We start from the raw sequence: 21,627 nt of genomic DNA on the forward strand, positions 1-21,627 counted from the left end.
GCTCTGATACTGATCCTTGTGCTAAACAAATATTTTAAACCCCTTGGGGGTGAAATCTGTGGTTGTTATTGTTCTTGTTAAAGGATTAGCTCCTCTTTACCTCTCACAATGAGGCAGACGGTTCCCTGGTTTGTGACGGTGCCAGTCGAGTGCACACACGGCCACCATTCAGACCATAGCAGGATTTCACACAGCAGTCTCCTGAGTGCACGATTCATGTTCCCCACACTGTTTCCAAGTGTGATGTACCCTCTCATTCAGCTCAGAAAGTTGCTGTTTCTGAACCAGGCATGGCAAGAGCTTTGCTTGGGTGCCAAGTGCCACCGTGCCTGGGCACACGCTTGCTTTTCCACACCTTCCCGCCCCTCGCCGGCTCACTCCTCGAGGTCAGCGTGCTTCCGAGCCGTGCAGGAAGCATATGTTCAGCCTGTATTGCTGGCTACTTTTAATGGTTTATTTTTAACTTTCATCCTTTCTGGAGTTAAACAGTTGCTTTGGGAAGAAGCTGCTATTTAATTTAAAACTGTGTGCACGTAACCTCCAGAGCACAGGTATTCATCCATGGTAGAGCAGCACCCATGTCACACGCAGCCCCTTGAACCTGGGTCTTCATTCCCACCCTTCTCTGTGTGCTGACTTGTAGGAGATGTGCTTTTAATTTGGAAAGATGCAGATTTTTTGGTTGTGTTTTACAGTGGTCAGTTTTAATGAAATCGCTGTGTGTTTCAGTGCAAGGTTTGAACCCAGTTTGAGCTCCATGTCCACACCTCCCTAGTTTTGTGGTCTTTGACAAATAACCTGACCCAAGAGGCCTCTCTGAGAGAGATAATAGCAGGAATATCTCATGGAGCTCCTTCATGATGTGCCTGTTTCACTAGCCACGAGGTCACACCACGAGGTCAGGAACTGTCCTGCCGCTGCTGGCCCCTAGCACCGAGGACAGTGTGGTTCTGTGTAGGGAGGCCTGGTGAACACTTGTTAACATTTCAAATGCATTTAACAGGGCCAGAGACAATGCAGCCTTCCTGGTCTTTCCCCTCGCATTGACCCAGACTCTTACTGTTAACAGTTACACTTAAAAGACACAATTTTTACCTAATAAATGTCTTTTGTAGAGGAAATAGCGATCGGTCAGCCATTCTGAGCTGATTGCAGATTATTCTCCTTCCACCTAATAAATCTGGCCCCTCTTGGTCACGTCAGCCGACATAGTTCCCGGCTCACTTAAGAGGAGTATGAAGGAGAGGGTGAAAGTTAATTCCTTATCCCCGAAATTGTGCGTGTCTGAGCATCCTTTTTATTTTTTTTAAATCAAATGGAAGTGTAGGATGACTTGTGTCCTCTGAATTCTCCCAACACGACGGAATGTTCGGGACTTTCTTTTCTGTAGTTTGCTCTGGTTCTCAGAGAAAGAAGCAACATTTCTGAACTGAATTTACTTGTTGTGCATTCTGATTTAAGACACATCATTCAGCTGTCCTAGGTAATAGTGTAGAGTTGGAACGTATTACCTTTTCTGCTCACTTTCCATATGGATTTTTGTACGGTTTTTATGAATGCTGTAGAATTTTAGAGCAAAAGGGATTTAGGAGATCACCTCATCCTTCTCATCCCTGTGTCTGACAGATGAGGAAAGTTGAGCCATACTGGCTGGTTAGAAGCAAAGGTGGAGAGTGACCAGATCTCCTGACCATTGACTGATTTTGCCCCCTCCTCTCTTATTTAAAAAATAAACAACAGGAGAGCAGCCCAGATCTAACTACAGAGAAGAGGCCTCAGTGGTTCTGTTATTTTTTCTCCTTCAAATGTTTGCAGGGACCACAGTGCTAAATTTTAAGCTGAAGTGTTGAAAAATTCTGTATAAAACTTGTTATGACACCATGAGCATCATTCATTAACTTAGTCCTATATTCTACGACAGCGCATGTTAGCAGAATTTTTCTTCATTCTCTTATACATAATGTAGAACTTTAGAAAATCAGTCTTTGGTTTGGTCAGGATAAATTTTAGAACATGTTTATTGTTAAAGTATTTATACCTTGTAAAACTTTTCTCATAAAGCTAAAGTAAGTCAATTCACGTAATGAATTTTTTTATATTTAAATAATTCTCAGTATATTAAAAAGCATTTTCAGTTGTTAGCAATCTTCCCTTATTAGTAGCCATTCTCTCTCTCTCTCTCTCTTTTTTCATAATGTTAGCATCCATTTCTTACTTTTACTCACATCAGGAGGTTAAAATGACATAAATATCTGCTACCGTAAAACAGATTCCCACTTCACTTGCAGCTGTAAACCCTCGCAAGGTGAGAGGGACCCTGTGCCCTGCAGTCTCCACGCTCCTCAGTCCGTGGTCATTTGCGTGATCTTTTTTTTTTTCATGATCGCCTTAATGTCTAATCGTATCAACCCACAGCTCTCCCTCCTCTTGTGGCGCTGTTAAGAGAAGTCACAACATTCTAGCGGCAGCGGTAATAATAGACCCAGCTGTCAGGGATTTTTAGAAAAAGGGTTTCAGGAAATAATTATATATTCATTAAGTCTGAAATATGAGAAGCATAACTGCTGCTGCGTTTAGATGTCTCTTGGCATTTGCTGAGCACTGAAACTTCTCGGCCTCTCCTCCACCAGGTAGGGAGAGATGGGGCTGGGTTGGTTCATGGTGAGGTCAGCTCCCCCCACCCCACAGGACCCAGGACCCCTGTCCCCACGCAGGCGCTCCTCAGGGAGCAGGTCAGCTGGTGAGACAGGCCCTTCTTCTCAGGCCACTGTCAGCGGCTAATTTTGAATGTGTCCAATTAGTGATCACAGTGCAGGACACAAATTTTCTCCTCCTGCTTCCTGCATAATGGCTATTTTGGAATGTGTCCATCAAAGAGGTGAGTGGTGTGCTTAGATTTACAGGTGAATATATTATTGAGATATATATGATTTGAATATTAAGATACATCATGCATATATATTTCTTGTACAGAACTTGGTTCTTTCTAAGGTGGAGGAGGAGTTGTCTCCGCCCCAGGCAGTGGTGTTGGGAGTCCCTGTCTTCCTGGACCACCTGCACAGTTGCAGGGCACAGGCCTCCTTTCTCATAGAGTTCTTGACATCTGAAGTTCGGCTTCAACACAGACTCCTCCCCCTCCCCTTCCCCCCTCCCCCTCCCCCTCTCCCCCCTCCTCCTCTCCCCCTCCCCCCATCCTTCCTTTGCTTCCCTGGTGCCAGACATGCAGGTGCAAAGCAGGGGTGGGGGGCTGATCTCTGTAAAATGCAGCGTTTGTTTTTCCTTCCCATCATCAATCTTTCACACTCCCACCAAACCCCCAGCGCATCGATGGGCCTCCCAGAGCTACTGGGCGAAATTGCCTCAGCTTCGGGTCAACTCGAAACCTTCCAGCCTCCATGTTTCAGGTGCTCCCTGTGGATTGCGCAAAGCCTCTCTCTGTTCATTCTCACTGCCAGTCACCTGCTTTATGTCCTGACACCGGGAGCCTGTGTGCCACGTCTATAACCCAGCTATCTGCCCCCTGCCCGCGTGCAGAGAGTGTGTAAATATCCCCTCAATCACTTCACTTATGCAAACAACAGGCGGAAGCACAGGAATCCTGAGCCAGAGCCAGAGCGCGTGCGTGTTTTACCCAGTAGCGAGTCTTTAAACCCAGCTGTCTCAGAGTGGTTCGGCTTTCTGACCCAGAGAGAAACTGGCGAGTTTGTTTGTCTTCAGAGTAAATGCTGCCATTTAATAATTTATTTCCTAGTTCGTCTAACTTACTTCATAGCCGAAGAGTCTGCATTTTATTTAAGGTTCTTTTATCCCCCCATTTGCCTACGCTCTTCCCTCTTCCTCTTCACCTTCGTAAGTACCTCCCTTTCCTCTATTCTGAGGAGGACTATGCGCTATTAACAAGAACGATTCCCATCCAGGTCGCGTTTCTTGTAGGTGCACGGTTAGTGATGCTTTCACTGTGGGCGTGGTGTGGTTTCCACACACAATTACCAGGCTGTCCCTTCCTCTAGATCCGAAAACTCTCTGCCCTTGAGGATGATGGCGCCTTGTAAGGGTGTGACTCTCCTGTCTCTCACCAGACCCCGGTCCAGGGCAGGGGTCACAGTCTCCTTAGCATGTGCAGTAAACATGGGGGCGTTCTTGAAAATTAATAGAAAAAGGAGGCTGTCTTTTCTCCACCAGTAGCAGTGTCTTTTTGGTAGCTCTTGTTTTAGGTAACTGAAATTCCTAGATGTTCTCAAATTTTTATTTTTCTTCTGCCAAAAAGCCTTGGGCTCATCATGATGGTGGAATAGCCATCTCTCGTTGAAATTTAATATATTCACCTCGAAAGGCACTTAAGCATTTTTATCCTTCAAAATACAATGTGTATGCCTTTGTGTATTTTTAAAATGTTTAATAAATACTTATTAGCATTTATTATGTTAGCATGTCCTAAAGTGGTATTAAGAAAGAGAAAAAGGTGTTAGCACATCAAAAAGATACAAAACCAAAAATTATCTAGAGTATCCTGTCTCTAGAAAGGTCTTGGTGGTGGTAAAACTGACATGGTTTCAGAGATGTCAGTGACCTTTCACATGTTATGATATAACCCTTTGATGAGCGAAAGTCTGTTATATTCTTACTAAAGTAGGAAACGGAACGTAGTGATGGTTAACGATTATAAAGTTTGTAATTGTAAGAGCCTCATTGTGTCCAAAAGGGTTGTTTCTGTAAAAGTTAATGAGTATGATTTGTTTATGCATACTCTACTTTGTGGTTATATATAATAATTTTAAAATTATTATATGATTGTGCTTATTTGGGGTATGCAGTCATTTTTATAAAAAATAAAGAAATGAAGTCACTGTGAATCACAACCAGGTTTTCTTGTTAGAATTCCTTTTCCCCCCTCAGTTATGTTCCCTCGATTCTCCTTGGGTTGATAATAAAAAGACAATAAAGTGAAGCTTAGCCCACCACACCCTTTTTAGTGTAGGATAGATATTCCTGTGTATGGGTAAGGGAGTAAAGAAGAAATGTGAAAGTCTTGAGTCCTCTCAAAGACAATTTTCTGATCGTAATTAATTCTCTCGGTGACGTGTTGAGTCCAAAAATCTGCATGCAGTTTCTCACCCCAGCGGCACCTGTTTTTGACACCCTCTTGTTCTCTTTGGCTTTGTGTGTTGCAGTGGGCACACCATATTACATGTCTCCAGAGAGAATCCATGAGAATGGGTACAACTTCAAGTCTGACATCTGGTCCCTCGGCTGTCTGTTGTATGAGGTAGGTCATGACCATGAGTCTCTGCAGTACCCCTATGTTTACTCACTGTAACAGGTTCCTGTCCTGAGAGTGGGCACTGAGTTCTTCCTGGGTGAGGATTACAAAGTAACGTTTTAATTATGAAGAATTAATTCATTGTCCTACTGACTGCTTCTACAATGGCACTTAGTATCTATGTGTTCCTGCCCCTCTCCTTCCTCCAATATATTTTTGAACTGTTCCCCTTTTGATGGGAATTTTATTTTTTAATGTATTTTATGTTAATATGATGTTTCCCAGCATGTCTTATTTATATAAATACACATTTGAACACCTGTGAAGAAACTTGCTCACCCATGCATTGTAGGAGAGGTAGAATGGGTTGGATTTGAATAATCTGAGCACAGTCAAGGTTCTTATCACCTTTTATTTGTCACTTTTATGTAGAGTAATTGGGCTTTATGGATAGTATGGAAACAAATCATTCTCCTGGGTTATCACTTAATTTCATTTCCATGAGTAATAATTAGTGTCGGCCAAGCCCATGGGATACTCTCTCCTGCTCCACTGCTGATAATTTGTCAGGGACGTGGACTCGTGCTGCTGAGCCTCTGGCCGGGGCTGCATCGTTCCGCTGGGCAGAGGGGAGCCTGTTACCAGCCCACTCACATCCTGTTACACAGTAATGGTATCAGAGGTCACTAGATAGCTAGTGACTTCTGTCATTTTATTTTTTTACTGAAGGGTAATTTTCCTAGGAATATAGGTTTTGAGTCAAAGCTCTTATTTTAAAATGAGTCTATATTCACGTAAATCTTAAAGTGAAAGCAGATAGTACATGGAATCCTCCTCCTATTTTAATGTATACAAAGGAAATCTAAGTGGATACATAGAAACCAGTGTTATTTCTTACTTGATACTGTGTCTCATGGCCTCTTACCTTAAATAAAACATGTAACGAGGTCACCTATTTTAATAGTTCCACCACTACTTGAATTGGAGAATAAGGTGGCTTTTTAATTTATTTTTAATGTGTCATGATCTTTGTTATTTTACTGATTGTAGTTTCTCAGGTCCAAATTTCAACAGCTTGTTTATTTTGAGATTATTTATTTTGTTCTCCCTACTAAAGTGACTAATGATTACTTTAAAAGAAAGGATTTTTAAATTATCACTATATCCCTATGATAATTTTTATTATGAAAAATTATGAATCAGTGATACAACAAATATTTTTTATGTATGCACAAGAGATTACAAGAGATTTATGTTTGCTTTGTTATATTCTGTTAATAATTTGGTACAATGTTAAAAAGAACTGATTTGATTATATTAAGTTACTATACTGTTTAAAAGTCCTATATGTTTTAAAACTTTTAATACCTGTTTAGGTCATCTTAAATTCCCTCAGACCATAGTCTGATATAATCAAAGCAACATTTTCCTTTCAGATACCTGAAATAATCAGTAAATTGAATTTCACTAATGAGGTTAAATCTAGCAATGAAAAAGAAAAAGTTTGGTGGAAGTTATAAGTGTCTTTTTTGGAAGTTTGCATAGTTCTTTTAGGGAGAGCAGATTCTCATGTCAAAACTGGAATAATTCTTCACATTCTGAATTTGTCTTTGAGAGGCAGAATCCCATTTTTGGGTGCTGAAATTGATCAACATAAAACTATTTCTGTGGACACTCCTGCATCCAGCATGTAACTTCTGTTACATGCTGTGGATGGTTCTGAATTAAAGTATTTATCATGTTAACATTAGTTTCATTTCAGTGCATTTTCTCAATTCCTGCACATAAGTCATTTGGGAGAACTAGAATTTTCCTAGAGATTTAATTGATGTGTATATTGTATCTGCTTCCAGCTAGATTTTAATATCATGTTACTAAATACACCCAGTAATTGAGCCTTAAGAATGGGACATAAGATTACATAGATATTTTATACTGTCTCCCACTAAGAATTTACAATGAAGGAGTCGCAAGGCTTTTTTTGCAAATGTATTGGAAACTCAGAAAATTAGACTTTCAAATATTCCTGAAACCTTTATAAAAAAAACAAACACAACCCCTCTCCAGCAGCACCGTTTTAATTGATATGCAACAAAGTGGACTTTACTAATTAAAACCAAGTTGCTGTGCTTCGACGACACGGACCTTTACATGGAAAAGTGGGTTTTACACATTTTCTTTATTGTTCAGCCCGGCCACCGCATCCTTCCAGGGTTGTAGGTTGGTGGCTTACAGTTCAAAAAAAGAGAGAGCTGCCACCAGCCCTGAAGACAGACAGTGGGCTTTCGTCCTTCCGACACCCCCGGAATACTAATCAGGGAAGTCAGACCCTGGAGGTCAAGGAGCAAGTCAATCATTCCCGCGGCCGTCTCAGCGTGGAGGATCAAATTAGCCTGAAAAATTCAGCGCCTGGGAGGAGCGGGCGAGCAGCTGTCAGGGCCGCGCCGAGATGCACTAATGAACCAGATGAATAGTGCAAAAGCTGGAAAATAAAAACAGGACAGTTGACATTTTTCATCTGTCAAAGCAGGAGATGCATGAAAATATACGATTCCTGTTTAACTCCTTGGGGGACGCGCCAGTTCTTTTCACCACTCAGTGCAGTGCTGAGACAAAAGTCCCATGCTGAACTCCTCGCACAGGGTAGTGGGTGCGCAGACGCGGGCTGAGGGCTTTTGCTGGAGTGGACCTAGTGGTTTATATATTCATCTGCTTCTTTAATGTCCTGTTTTATCCTCGTGTCTTTGCATTTTGAACAAATGTGCCGGGATTATGATTGGAGGTCCTCATTTAGAAATTTTCCCTCCAGTGGAGTGTTTTCCGTGTCTGGGGGCATTCTGTGTTGACTGTTTCCTCTGCCTGTGGAACCCAGCTGGTCCCGAGGTAGTGTCTCCAGGGCCGTGCAGGTTTTGTGTAGAATGCAGGCTGCAGCGGTGGGGCTTGTGGGCATGGTGCCCAGCACTGCCCCTTCCTCACTAGGCTTGGAAGGGGTTAAAGCCCATGTGTGCAGCAGCAGACAGATGAGAGCCATTTTCAGCCCCTCTGTCCCCCCTGACGCCCACTGAGTAGCACAGCATGGACAAGCGTGTTTCACACACACACCGCTGTCTGGGGAGTGTACACATTGTCCTTCCAGAATCAAGCTTATTAGCACATGGAGAAAAGGGTGACTGACTCTGGGGCAGCCTCCAGCTCCGCGCTGGGTTCTTGCTGCTGCGGTTCAGAGATTTAGAAGGTTTTGAACAGGAGGAGAACATTTTAAATCGAATTTTTCGTGTGTAACCCTGCTTACCACAGTGCTTGCTTGCACTTTAAATGTCAAGTTAGAACCTTGTCTGGAAATAAATTTAAATTCAATAATGTCTTTTTTTAAAGTTGTTCATTCTTGGAGTCATTTTTTTTTTCTGCATTAAACATCTCATTTGGATGCCTTGAAATAGCGTCTGTGAGTCATAGAGCTTTTGAACACATTTAGTGGTTTTTGAGATGTTATCAAAAAAAAGTTCTGTGTCATTATAAACTACTTCAGGATCAGTTATTAGATTCAAGTGGAGAAGATTTTTTTCCTACAGAAACTATTATGCAAGATAAAATGCTATGTGTTGTGTCCCCTAAACCATTGCTAGATTATAATTAGTTTTAACTTTAGGTTTGTTTCCATTATATTTTGGCCAAAACAAGTTTGATACATACCATTAAGGTATGTTTAGTCATGAGATCATACAAGTTGCTTTTATGGCATTGTAGTTACAAAGAATTTTAAGTTACTTTATATTCTTTTCCTTAATACTGTTTTAGGTTGTGTACATCTATAAATGAATAAATGCTAACCATTTCTCCCTTTTAGGAAATTTTAAATATTGAAAAAAAATAAACAAAAATTGAAATAAGATTATTAGAAGTTACTAAATAATTATCATAAAGAGATATTCGTAAAAAAAAAAAAAAAATCTCAAGGCCCGGCTCCGTTGATTTAAAGTGTTTGTGATTGTTTTCTGCCCAGTATAAAATACTCGATGAACTAACGTGTAATGTGACCCTGTAACTATACCAGTTTCATTGGGAGCATTTTGCAGATGGCCGCATTGCAGAGTCCCTTCTACGGCGACAAGATGAACCTGTACTCGCTGTGTAAGAAGATCGAGCAGTGTGACTACCCCCCTCTGCCCTCAGATCACTATTCGGAGGAAGTAAGTCATTCTTAGTCCATGTCCTCGTCTCGTATTCATCTTACTAACATCCGCATTTTGTTAAGAACCATTCCTTTATCCTGAAATACAAGTGGCTTCCAGTGTAAGTGGCAGGTGACACTTTTTATCCCCTTGGAGACTTGCTGTTCTTTAAGTGTTGACCCTGCGATTTGTGACTGGAGTGGACACAGTATACAGCCGAGGTGTGGACGCGGCCCCTTCCTGGTGCTCTGACCAACTCAGACCCTGGCTCACAGTCCGCATGTCTCCTAGGGCAGCTCCTCCTCCTCCCGGGCTCAGAGCAACGGACAACTAGAACTTTCTTTTTTTGGCACAACTTCCCTCCTGTTTCTGTTTTCCAAAAATTGAAATGTGCATCTCTCAGCTCCATGTCCACTAACCTTGTGCTTTTCCCTCTACCGTCCCTCTTTTGACAGGACCTGTCCTGTTCCCACCCCACTGCCGCGCTCGGATTCCCACAGGGAAGTGTTCAGAGGTTATCTCTGAAGAATGTGTGAGGTTCACCGTTGTAGACTTGACTTTCTGAAGATCTGAGTCTGAGTTCTTGCTGGCTTTGGGACCTGTTCAGATGAGCTGTTTTGGCTCTACCCAGTGTCTCCCATTTTTGCCTCACACATCAGGGCTCAACCAGTTCTATCATGGTTTCCCTGGGCTGCAGACGTGAAGAATGCAGGTCTTGGGCTATGTGGCCCCCACAACTTGGGAAAGCCTGCTGGGGACTGACAGAGAGAAAACAGTCTTGAGCAGGATGTCTCACCTCTCACGGGCCACGGGGCTTTGTCTTGCCTGGGGAAATCAGAGAGGAGCAGAGAAAAAATATAAGCCAGTTATAATGCTCACACCAGGAGTCTTGTCCCTCTTTCTTTTTTGAAATTAACAGCACTCAGTTTTAGTTTTATACATAAGGAAAACTGAGTCAGTGTAACTTGACTAATAAATCTCTCTTAAGAATTTTTACCATCTGTAAAGCACTTGGGGTCCTGGAATGTTGTGAGTACCTTTTTTTCTACTAGTTTTGATACTGATCATCAATGATGCCTGGCTTTTTGTCTCATAGCATTTGTATTCAGGTAATTAGAAGAAACCCTTCCCAGGCAGCAATGATAGTTTAGAAGTATTACCTTTATTTGATGTCCCTGCTATTGTGTTAGCCATTTTTAATCACTGTTTTGGGTACGGACTATAAATAGGGCATTTCAGGAAGGCAGCCTGGGCGCTTTGGGTCTGAGGTCCGGGCGGGTGTGCGCAGCAGTGTGGGATGATGGGGGGGGGGTGTCAGGGTCTACTCTTTGTTGTGTCATTCCCACTGTCTCCTTTCTTCCACCGGCACATGAATATTTCACGTGTCTGCACCTCATCCCCCGTTCTCCTGGACTAATTTTCAGACTGTCTGCATTTGCATTTCACATGGTAGCTGATTAGGAGGAGCCACGTGCGCAGTGAGGCCTCAGCAGGCGGTTGCCATGGTGACCTCCAGCAGGATTTTAATGATGATGCCACTGGTGGTTGGCAAAGCCGCCGCCTGCGGGCTGAAGCCCCGCTGCCGCCAAGTGCGGAGTCAGATCTGTGGGGCTCAGCCCAGGGGCAGGTATCAAAGTCTGGCCCGGATAGAAGGTCCCTGGCTGGGGCAGGAAAGTGGCTGCCACTTCTCACTGCGCCCATTCCGAAAAGAGATGGGAAGCAAGTCATGTTCCAGGGTGTGTTCCCCCCCCCAAAAAAAAGAGAGAGATGGCATGGTTTCTTTCTCCCAGAGGTAAAATCTGTCATTGTGCCTGGTTGCACGGAAAGCCATCGTATCCAGGTAAATGCAGGAACCGATTCTTACTAAAGAAGGAAGATGTAAAAGGTACAGACTGGTAATGTGGCTTTCATCTGTCCAGTTGTGTAGAGAAGTTCTCAGAATGAGAGCTCTGAAGTGCAGATGCTCTCACAAGTAGTTTCTGTCCTTACCCTGTAAAATGATTGTTGAGAATAGATGCTAGGAAAAAACCCAAACAGTGGCTGCTGCCATCCTTTAATAGCATCTTAAAATTTTCTTTATATGCCGTATTTCTCCATGTATGAGATACTCCCATGTATAAGATGCACCTTAATTTTGAGGCCCAAAATTTGAGAAAAGACGTATTACATAAAGTTATTGAACTCAAGTTTTATTCCTCATAAAATTCATACAACTCCTCATCACTATCAAAACTCCCATCCATTAGCTTGTCCTCATCTATGTCTGATGACGAATCACTGTCTTCAACTGCAAGCACAAAAACAAGCATGAAAAAGCGGTAAATGCAGGTAAAAAAAAACTACAACCACTGTATAAGACGCACCCAGTTTTTAGACCCCAAATTTTTCAGAAAAGGGTACATCTTATACATGGGGAACTATGGTAGTAGGCTTTTACATGGTTTAAAAATCCAAGTTGAATTTAATTTTTAGCATGGCAAAATGTAGGAAACAATGCAAAGTCAAGTATAAAGTTTTAAAACTGAACTTGTAACCACAGGCCAGTTCACTGAGTGCCAATTTCAAAGCTTTCCCGCTACCCAGTCCTGTAAGGTCTCTGATTCCACCCACCCAGAAGCTACTAGAAGGGCGTGGATTTCCGTGTTCTGAGATACCTTTTCCCAGTTGTTCACCAGGCCAGTGCTTTCTCTTTAAAACCACGCTCAGGTGCTGTCCCCCGCCTGCCCTGCCTGCCCTGCCCTCCTGTGCCCTCCTCCTGAGCAGCACCTGAATCAGCCCTTTGCAGGTGAGGCTCCTTCTGGACCGGCTGCTCTGTTACCTGAGAAGCCACTGCTCCCTGTCTGTGTACCCAGGGCCTGGCACAGTCAGCAGGCCCAGTGGTTGAGAGAGGGAAGAGGGAGTGAGAGAGAGAAACGTTAAAGGGAGCCATGAAAAAGAAAAAAAGAGTAAATGAACCAGTAAGTGATGATCAAATAAGTGGAGAAACTTCTCCAAGGAACTTTCTGTCTAGTAAGGTAGAAAGTTATTCAAAAGACAGGCTGGATGATAAAATGGTTTCTTTTAGTGTTTTACCTGCTGTCTGAATCTTTTCACTCTTCCAAGCGAGCAACATTATTTCCGGAATACCCAGGGTTCGTTCGTTTCCTGAGAATTCAGAAAAATGCTTTTTTCTTTCAGTTTCGGGATTTAATGTTTTTGTAAGACCTTGGACTGGTCATCGAAATCATATATTTTACTGTTGTTCACTAAATTATCTCATGAAACTCTTCAAGTTAAAAATATAGTGACTAGATGGTTATTTATAAAATATAAGGTGTCACTTTAAACTGCATTTGTTCCTTTTAACCAACATATTTTTTTGACAATCTGAGTGTTAACATCATGCAGAGTCTGTATTGTTAAATAGTTTTTATTTATCGTTATGATCTCCTCGTTTAAACAGAGAAAATACACAAATAGTGTTGTGCCTCAGTGGTCGCTCCCCACAGCTCTCTTCATTTGGGTTTGAGCAGATGGGTTTGGAAGGGAGTTCTGAGAAGCAGAGGCAAGGGGTCATCGATGGATGTGGACAGGGAGGGGTGAGGGGAGGGTGGGTGCAGTAACTGGAGTGGGAGACCCTACACCAGGGGTCGGAACCTATGGCTCACGAGCCAGATGTGGCTATTTTGATGGCTGCATCTGGCTCACAAACAAATCTTTAATAAAAAAATAATAACGTTAAAAATATAAAACATTCTCATGTATTACAATCCATTCATTTCCTACCGCTCATGTTCATGGTTGCCGGTGGCTGGAGCCAATCACAGCTGTCCTTGGGGACAACACCAAATTTTTATTGGATAATGCCTAACGTACATGGGTCGTCGTTGTATGGCTCTCACGGAATTACATTTTAAAATATGTGGCGTTCATGGCTCTCTCAGCCAAAAAGGTTCCCAACCCCTGCCCTACACTGAGGACCCAAAACAGTGCTTCGAAGGAAAAGAAATTTAAGCGCCTGTGAAATGTTTGTGAGATGGTTAAACCCTTTGTGACAAAGTGGACAATACTGTCATAGCACAGGCTGCGGGTCTGCACCAGCTGCTAGGGAAGACGTTTACCTGGTCAATGTTGATTTTAAACCTACTGTAAATAAGGAAGACTTTTGTGGGACACAGTATTTGTGGGGATCCTTTAGTCATAGCTCTGAAAACTTGCTCATTTGTTAGGTCTTGTTACATCTTTTTATAGGTGAAAAAGCCAAAATATAATTTTGGAAGTAGAATTATTAAACCAGTAATCAGATTTCACACCGTTTAACACCTCTGATGGTATACATTACATTTCTGTTTGTGCTGTGGCTATATACCTCCAGCCCTCAGATGGTAAAGTATCTGTGTTTATTAAAAATCAATTAAAGGGGCTACTTCTCAAGTATACAATTGTCTTTTAAAATATCCACCTACAAGGTCATACCCAATCAAAGAACTAATGGAGAATGACTGAGCTCTCTAAACTTTCACCTCACAAATGAGATGAGAAGCCTGTCACCACCCTCCCATTATTTGTGCTTCTTCCTGGGAGACAATGTCTCAGTGCCCCTCCTTCTATTTTATTTTCTTAAATTGGGCGCTGGAAGGCAGGGGGTGGGTGCTTTGCTCCTTCTCGCCCCCCAGGCTGTGAGCGTGCAGCCCGGCTTCCCTGCTCCTTTGCTCAGACACCTGAGAATCTTCAGCACCGTTTATGTTTATAAGGATTAAAAAGCACGCTGCTTTTCCTATGCTTGTTTACAATAACAAGTTAATAATAATGAGTTTTTAATTAAACTATGCTGAATTCAGATATTAGGTCATTTTAGAGTATATATATCCATGGAATTAAATAAAACTGGGATGCTGAATTGTTTTCCAACCTTGAAAATCACCATTTTCTTTAATCCATGCAGGCACCTTCCTGTTAGAGGAGGGCAGTGGCATTGTTCCCATTTTATAGACAAGCAAATAAGAGACCTGGAAGTGTCAGGCCGCTCTGGGCTCCAGGTGCCCGCCTCTCCCATCCCACCAGCACATGGAAGAAACCTTAGGTGCCGTGTGAGGGGTGTGCCTGCCCGGCTGTTCTCCCCCTTTCTCCTCTCTGCTCCCACCTACCTCACTCTTACCCTCCTGAGAGATCTAGGGTCTCCTTCCTGAGAGGGTGCCATGTTCAAGGGCACAGGCTCTACCAGGCATTTGCTCAAAACACTCAGTGCCTGCAGGTTCCGGGGGCTGGGAACACGGAAGGAAGGAATGAGGAAGCATGTGCGGAAGGAGGGGAGTCTTCACTGTCTGCACCTGCTGCGTCTTCCCAGGTAAGGTGGAGCAATAGCAGATGTTCACATTTGCCATAGTTCTGCTAATACTCATTTTTCCAAATGGGTAACTTTAAGCAGAGGAAAACAACGAGAGGAGAGCTTTAAAAATTATAACTGACTTTTTTTTAATCTACATAATGAATAATTTCTATTTAAATTCAGAATATGCTTAAAGAAACTTTTTAAGAAAGCAAGTCAGAAACAAAACACATGACCTGTTGTGTTAGCTCAGAAAAGAGCGGCTTTATTTAAATAAGAAAAAAGAAAAAAGATGAAAAGTATCAGGCATGGAAGTTTTTTATTTTTCTTCATATTTTGAAGTTAAGCTAAGTTCATAGAACTTTTTTATTCATTTGAGCAGTCTAGATAGTTCTATTTCGTAGTTGCTAGATTCTCTGATTTTAAATAGACCTCCATAAATTAATTCCCAGGAGTGCTGACTAGAAATTAACCAATGTTATTTGAATTGGTGCTGGAAGACAGTTCCTCATACACTGTCCCAAGAACAAACGTTTAAATGAGGGATATTGTATTTTCTGGCATAAATTATGTTTGGAGGTAAATGTGTTTTCACAGATACTTTGTAGTCCTTAAAATTATATAATCAATGCTAAGAGAGACGAGAATACTGTTCTTTAAAATGTAGAGATATGTACTAATATTTAATACTTTACCATTTATTAAAATTAGCTCAATATTATGTGTTTTCTCAAACATTCTGGATAGCATTAGGTTTTCCTTCCTAAAATGGTTTTAGTAAGTTTTATGTTTTCATCATTTATAATATTAGTTGACCACCTTACTTCAAGTTACCATGTAAGGTTTGATCTCCAAGCTTCGAATGTTCTGTTTGTTTAAAAATATATAGTTTAGCCAGCCCTTTGTTCACGTATGCTTCTGCGGTGGCACTGGGGGCTTGCTCCTTAAAGACATGATCCAGAACGGTGCCCCTTGTGTCATATAGCCTGTGGGTCCTGGGAAACCATGTCGCTTGTGTGAAACTTGCCCCATGTTTGGAAGACACGGACTGAGCTTCAGCTGTGATGACAAACATCACATTCCCTTGTACCTGTACAAGATTGCACCCTCTTCCCTGTTCCCTCTACCCCCAAGTCACTTACTGGTGACACTTGCGTGTGCAAGTTGTATATGCCCAAGCTTTGTATAAATATCGAAAGCTTCAGATTGTGTTATGCTTTAATGTATTAGACCCACTCCGGGTGCTGAAATGTGTCCTTGAATGGATGGAGCGTGGGCATGTCTGGGTGGCTGATAGAGTAATTGGTCTCAGAGGGATGAAGATGGCAGTGAGGAGGAAACAGGACAGAGACACCAGTCTTTATTGCTCTGCTGAGGACTGTGTTAGTGACCTGAAGCTAGAACACACAGAGCCCCATTGTCCTTGCTGCTCTCGATGGTAATGGGGCTGTCACGTGGCCACACCCTCTTCTTTGTAATAGTTTTGGTACCAACATCTATACTCTGGTATTTCTTTAGAAAAACAGAGATCAAAATATATTAGTATTTTTCTACTTTATTGACTACAAATGTTCATTAATTTTCATTGACTTATGGTTTTATAATCCTTTGGACATGTTATAAATAATTCATTTTATTTTTACTTTATATGCTCTTTCTCATCTAAATGTTTCTGTATTGCTTTTTAAATTTCCCTTCAGCATCTGAATTAAACAGCATTTTCTTTGATTTTGTAAAGGTTTTTTTGCATATTCAGACTTTTATTTTTGCCTTATTTTTAACTTGTTTCATAAAACAGTTAAAAAAACCAATAACGAAGTACATGTTTTTACAAACATGTTAAGTAATGCAAAGTAAACAGTGTTTGAGGCAATGTCAACCAAGACCCAGAGGGCAAAGCAGGAAAGGCTGGTTCTGGACAGTGCTTTGGCCGTGGGGCCACCTGGCCGGCTCCCGGGTGTGGCTGCTTTAGGCGCCCTGGCCCAACGGAAGGGGAGGACCTCGTTCATCCAAAGTGGGGAAGCTGGGCCTTATCCCTTCCAACACCTTCCCTGACTTTTCCTTCTCTTGGCGTGAGGCTGATAGCTGTGCTAGGTCACATGCCTTTCAGTACCCTGGACATTCAGATCCTTGGCTGTTCAACACACATCGTGTGTTCTCTGACCAGGGCCCGGGCAATCGAGTTCTGTCCTGCTGGTTAGCTTAGAAAAAACAAGCAGCATGTCAGATTGACACCGCTGATCAAAGCTGAGACCTCTTGCCATGGTGCTCACTGATGCACCTGGATAAGGTACCTGAGACGTTACTTCCTCCCCTCCCTGGGGACCACCTTCTAACTGCTGTTCCCCATCAGTACCTGCTAACACCTCTGTCTCCACTGGAGCTGACATAGTACTTTAAACTAAGGGACATCTCTTTACAGAGGTAATGGTTTGAAATTCAGACAGTAAGTGTATGTTAACTGAATAATCACATGCCCAGCCGTGTGAGGAATCAAGAGGGATTCAACCCAAAAAGCCAAGTAGGTAAAAGTAAGCAGGCTTTCAACAATGGGAACAGGAAAATGGGTTGCATTAAAAATCAGGTGACTTGGTTTCCACGTGGGTGGAAACCAGCCTGGCTGCTCCGCCTGCAGGGTGTCCAGTCCGGTCCTCCCGTGAGAGGCCGTCCTGAAGGAGGGAGAGGCCTGTGCTCCCCGGGGCTCTCGCTTCCCTGATTCTCTGTCCCTGGCATCGTTCCTGGCTCATGTGCTGCTGGGGACAGCCAAGGAGCAGCTGTCTTCCTTCCTTGGTGCCCCCTCGGGGCTCCCTTTAGTCTGGGCCTCCTCAGGCAGGACAACTCAGGCCCGCCCTCTACTACAGTAGGTTGGAAATGTCACCCTGTCCCATATTATTGGGCAGGAAGCGTAAGTTTCTAGACCAATTTGAAGGATGTGGCAGTTTTATTCAGTCAGAAAAGTGCTCTTGCATCAACTTGTGTTTTGTGTAAATAGAGTGAATTTTGTACCACAATTCTTCTCACCCTTCCTACCTCTTCTCTCACTTCTTTAACCACAATCTCTGGCCACTCGGACCTGCCAGATCACGTTATCTTTTCAATACGAGTTTGTTAAAAATGCTTTTCCTGCTGTTTTCTGCGCTGCGTATAACTGGGTGTGTTTGCTTTCATTTTAATGGCTGAAAGGCCAGCCGCTTTCTGATTTGAGTTTCTCTTGGATCACCGTAATGAAGTGCCTCGCAGGTTGCTGGTCCCTAGGATTCTCCCTGCTGTTTCTGCTCCGCTGCAAGGAGTACAAACCAAAACCTTCAGCCCCTCTCAGTGGGAGTAACATTGCCATTGACGTTGCTGACCCTGCAAAGGGGAAGTTGAGTCCCTGAACGTCATTCTGGTGGAAGCGTGTAGTCCGAGTGGCTTGAGTTAGATGAACACATATAGGCACTCTGCCCACCCTCCCTACTGGGCAGAGAAAAGTAAACCTCCAGAGACACGGACTGACCTAAGGGCCAGGCTCCAGAGCGCCTTCAGTGGCCTGTGTCCCCCTCACTGTCCCATCTCCGCAGCAGGGACCTCCCCCGGCGAACGCCCTCCCTCCATATGCACCTCAGATGGGTAGTTCTCCTTTGCGCAGAGCTGATCACCACTTCTCTTCCCTTCAGATGAAAGGATTGATGGTTGTGAAGGAATTATAGTGATTTGATAACAAGTGCTAAGGAATTATAGTGATTTGATAACTTAACAAGTGCTAATACATTGGCCAGAAAGAGTTAATGCAAGTGTTTGAAAGATCTTAATTATTCTTGACATAGTTTTAAGGCAAAAGAATCTGGTTCTTGGTTGTGGAAAATATTTTTATTTTTTTAATGAAATGTATTGGGGTGACATTTGTTAACAAGATGATATAGTTTTCAAATGTGTAATCCTGTGACACATGATCTCTCTATTGCATGTGTGCCCATCACCCAAAGTCCAGACTCCTTCTGTTATCATATAGTTGACGCCTTGACCCTTTACTCCCCTCACACCCCTCTCCACTCTGGGAATCACGCTGTTGTCTGTGTCTGAGTTTTTGTTTGTTTGTTGTTTTCAGTGTTCTATCCCACATTTGAGTGACATCCTGTGGTTCTTGACTTTTTCTGTGTGACTTACCTCACTTCGCACATAGTGTCTAGGTCCATCCATGTGGTCACTGATGTCAGTGTTTCATTGGGAAAATAGTCCTTGCCTGCCATTCACGCTCACTAGTGAATATGCTTCTTAGGACATTCACCTAATTGTGAACTCTTTGACCACAGTCACATCTACTTCTGGTCAAGTGAATATTTAGCCAGAAGATGCCCTTCCCCTGTGAATCTGAGCTGCTCAGCGTCTGTCCGCCTTTCATACACAATCGAGCCAGCTTTCTCCAACGTGTCCTGTTTTCTGTCTCCGTAGCTGCGACAGTTGGTGAACATGTGCATCAACCCAGACCCAGAGAAGCGACCAGACATCACCTATGTGTACGATGTCGCAAAGAGGATGCATGCATGCACCATGAGCAGCTAAGTACCTGGAGGGTCATGAAGAACGTACTCAAGTGTTCTGTGCAAACCATACCTCCCCATGTTTGTCTGGCTGTTGAGATGAGTATTTCAGAGCTCCTATGCTTTGAATCAATCCTTAACCAGTTTTCCTGTAAGCTTCATTTTGTACCAACTTAAGTTGCCTTCTTGCAAAACCCAAGTGACTTTAGAATAATCAGATTGCATGTTAGGAGAGTAAAGGGAACATAATGATTTTTAGTGGCTCAAGATTTTTTTAGACTGATTTAGAGTTTTCTGCTGATAAAGTATGTTCAGATCGACTAGGTGCCAAACCCTGCAGGGTCCCTGGGCTCGGCAGGACAGACTCACAGCCCGAGCAGGTGTCTGAACGGGGACTGTCTGCTTCATGGACATTTGAGATGGACACAGTGGTGGGCTTTTGTGATTACTTTATTTTTAAAAGTTTGAAGTATGTGTTTTAGTTCTTAGCATTGTAGCTTTCAAATATAATTTTTAAGATAAATGTCTACATGAGCTTTTTGAGAAACATTTAAATTCTTAGCTTATACATTGAGAATTCAACTCTTAAATGTGAAAACATTTGGAGACAAAATGTGAGTCAGACACTGAAGAGTTTTTTGCTTTATTTTATTTTCATATCTTTGATGCTCTCTTTGTGTTAATGTGGTATAAATGAATCTGTTTAAAAAGTGGTTAAGGATTTGTTTGGCTGGTGTGATAGCAGTTTTGAAGGTTGCACATTGCCCAAGGCTTTTTTTGTGTTTTTATGACCATTTGTACATTTGAAAAATATCCTTTAAATAGTCCTGCAGTACTATCTATCAGTTTATAAACTTACATGCTCCACTCATAATTGTCCACTCTGGTGTAAGCATATGTTCTTATTCATAGATTTTATTGAAGTTCCTGTTGGTCCCCTCCAGAAGTTTTTCTTTGTGTGTATTCTTCAAGTTACTTCCTTATTTATATACCATGTGCATTTTATCCATGAATGTTTCAGATTTTCTGACAACATAGTACCCTTAAAAAGTATTTGGTATCCCAGGACTTTTCCTGGATTGAAAACATTTTTTCTAAACTTTTCAGAGTGCGTCCCTGTCCCCCCTCCCCTGTCTGCATGTGGGTTGGCTGTTGAAGAGGAAAGGATGTGTGTCATTCTGTGCCTGTGAATGTCAATGCGGTTTCAGCTCAGTTGACAAGGTTGTCGATTGAGAGTCTGTCTAAAGACACGTGCACTGGCCATGAGTGTGGCCAGCATCTGGAGATGCGCATTTCTGTTGAGAAGCCCTGAGCACGGTGCTGTGTTCGGGCAGGCGTGGAGAGGCAGAGGTGTGAGGCTCAGAGGGGAAGGGAGTAAGCGGAGTCTGGTCAGTGCTGTGTGGAGCTGTCCTGTCCTGAGTGTCCTCGTGGGAGGGGTGACCTGTTCCTCATGAGCAGTGAGGTCAAAGGCTGAGAGACGATCACTGTCCAAGCACGCCGTGCCACCACAGGACCTCGGGACCGATAATCCTGCTGACATGACAGCCCCGTCTTCAGAGAGCATCTCCCTGTGCCCATGACTGCTGGTTTTGTTTTTTTCATGTGTTTTTCTTACAATTATTTGAACATGTTCAAGTCATCTTTAAACTTTAAAAATGCATAAAGGGCGAAAAAGTACAAACTCTTCCTTTCAGCCCGGTATCTTCATTGGTGATGACAGCCGGGTGATTGCATCTTGGAAAGGACTGAGAAAGCCTGGTTTTCCCTTCTCTGAGGGCCGGGCGCTGTTCCCAGCCTCCAGTGTCGTGCGCACACACGGCATTGACACTGAGCGTGTGCGTGTCCCCAGAGCCATGCTTGGATGCTCTCTGCTGCCCACGGCGCCATGTTCACCACAGTGGACAGGGTGGTTGGAGAGGAAATCTTCAGTTGGAACAGATAATCTTTAAGTATCTGTGGATCTAAAATGTATTTCTTAACCCCTCCCGGAGTCTCGTAGGTATAAGCTCCCCTCTCAGGCTCTGGCTGTGCAGGTGGAGTTTCCCGGAAGCACGTGATGATCAGGGAAATCCATTATTGTTTTCCACATGTGGAAACTTTCTGTTTTGGTTCTTCTTTTTTTTTTTTTAATCAAAGTGTTTGTATTTTTCCTGAAAAAACCCCACTGTATAAAAAAACTGCAAAAAACAAATTTTAATTATGAATGGGATCATTTCAAAGGATTATGAAGATGATTAGAAGTTTTAACTTTTGTAATCACCTATAAAATGTTGTGTTTATGCATTTCTGTTTATAAATGGATATTGTATTGATCAAAGGAAACATTTGAACTGACTTGAGGAACAGTGAGACGAAAGGTGCATTTGA

The 21,627-nt window shown here is 42.7% G+C and overlaps 1 protein-coding gene across 2 annotated transcripts in view; it reads left to right on the plus strand.

Moving 5' to 3' along the window:
* The window catches only part of NEK7 (NIMA related kinase 7), a 100,607-nt gene extending 79,683 nt beyond the window's left edge, over positions 1-20,924 (plus strand). For both annotated transcript variants that reach the window (XM_066238617.1, XM_066238609.1), the window contains exons 8-10: positions 5,172-5,266; positions 9,337-9,450; positions 19,172-20,924. In XM_066238617.1, coding sequence (XP_066094714.1) covers positions 5,172-5,266; positions 9,337-9,450; positions 19,172-19,282 — 320 coding nt within the window. In that variant the 3' untranslated portion in view covers positions 19,283-20,924. The remainder of the gene's footprint in view (positions 1-5,171; positions 5,267-9,336; positions 9,451-19,171) is intronic.
* The last annotated feature ends 703 nt before the right edge of the window (positions 20,925-21,627 follow it).

Source organism: Saccopteryx bilineata, chromosome 1 (assembly GCF_036850765.1).
Source record: "Saccopteryx bilineata isolate mSacBil1 chromosome 1, mSacBil1_pri_phased_curated, whole genome shotgun sequence".
Lineage (NCBI taxonomy): Eukaryota > Metazoa > Chordata > Mammalia > Chiroptera > Emballonuridae > Saccopteryx > Saccopteryx bilineata.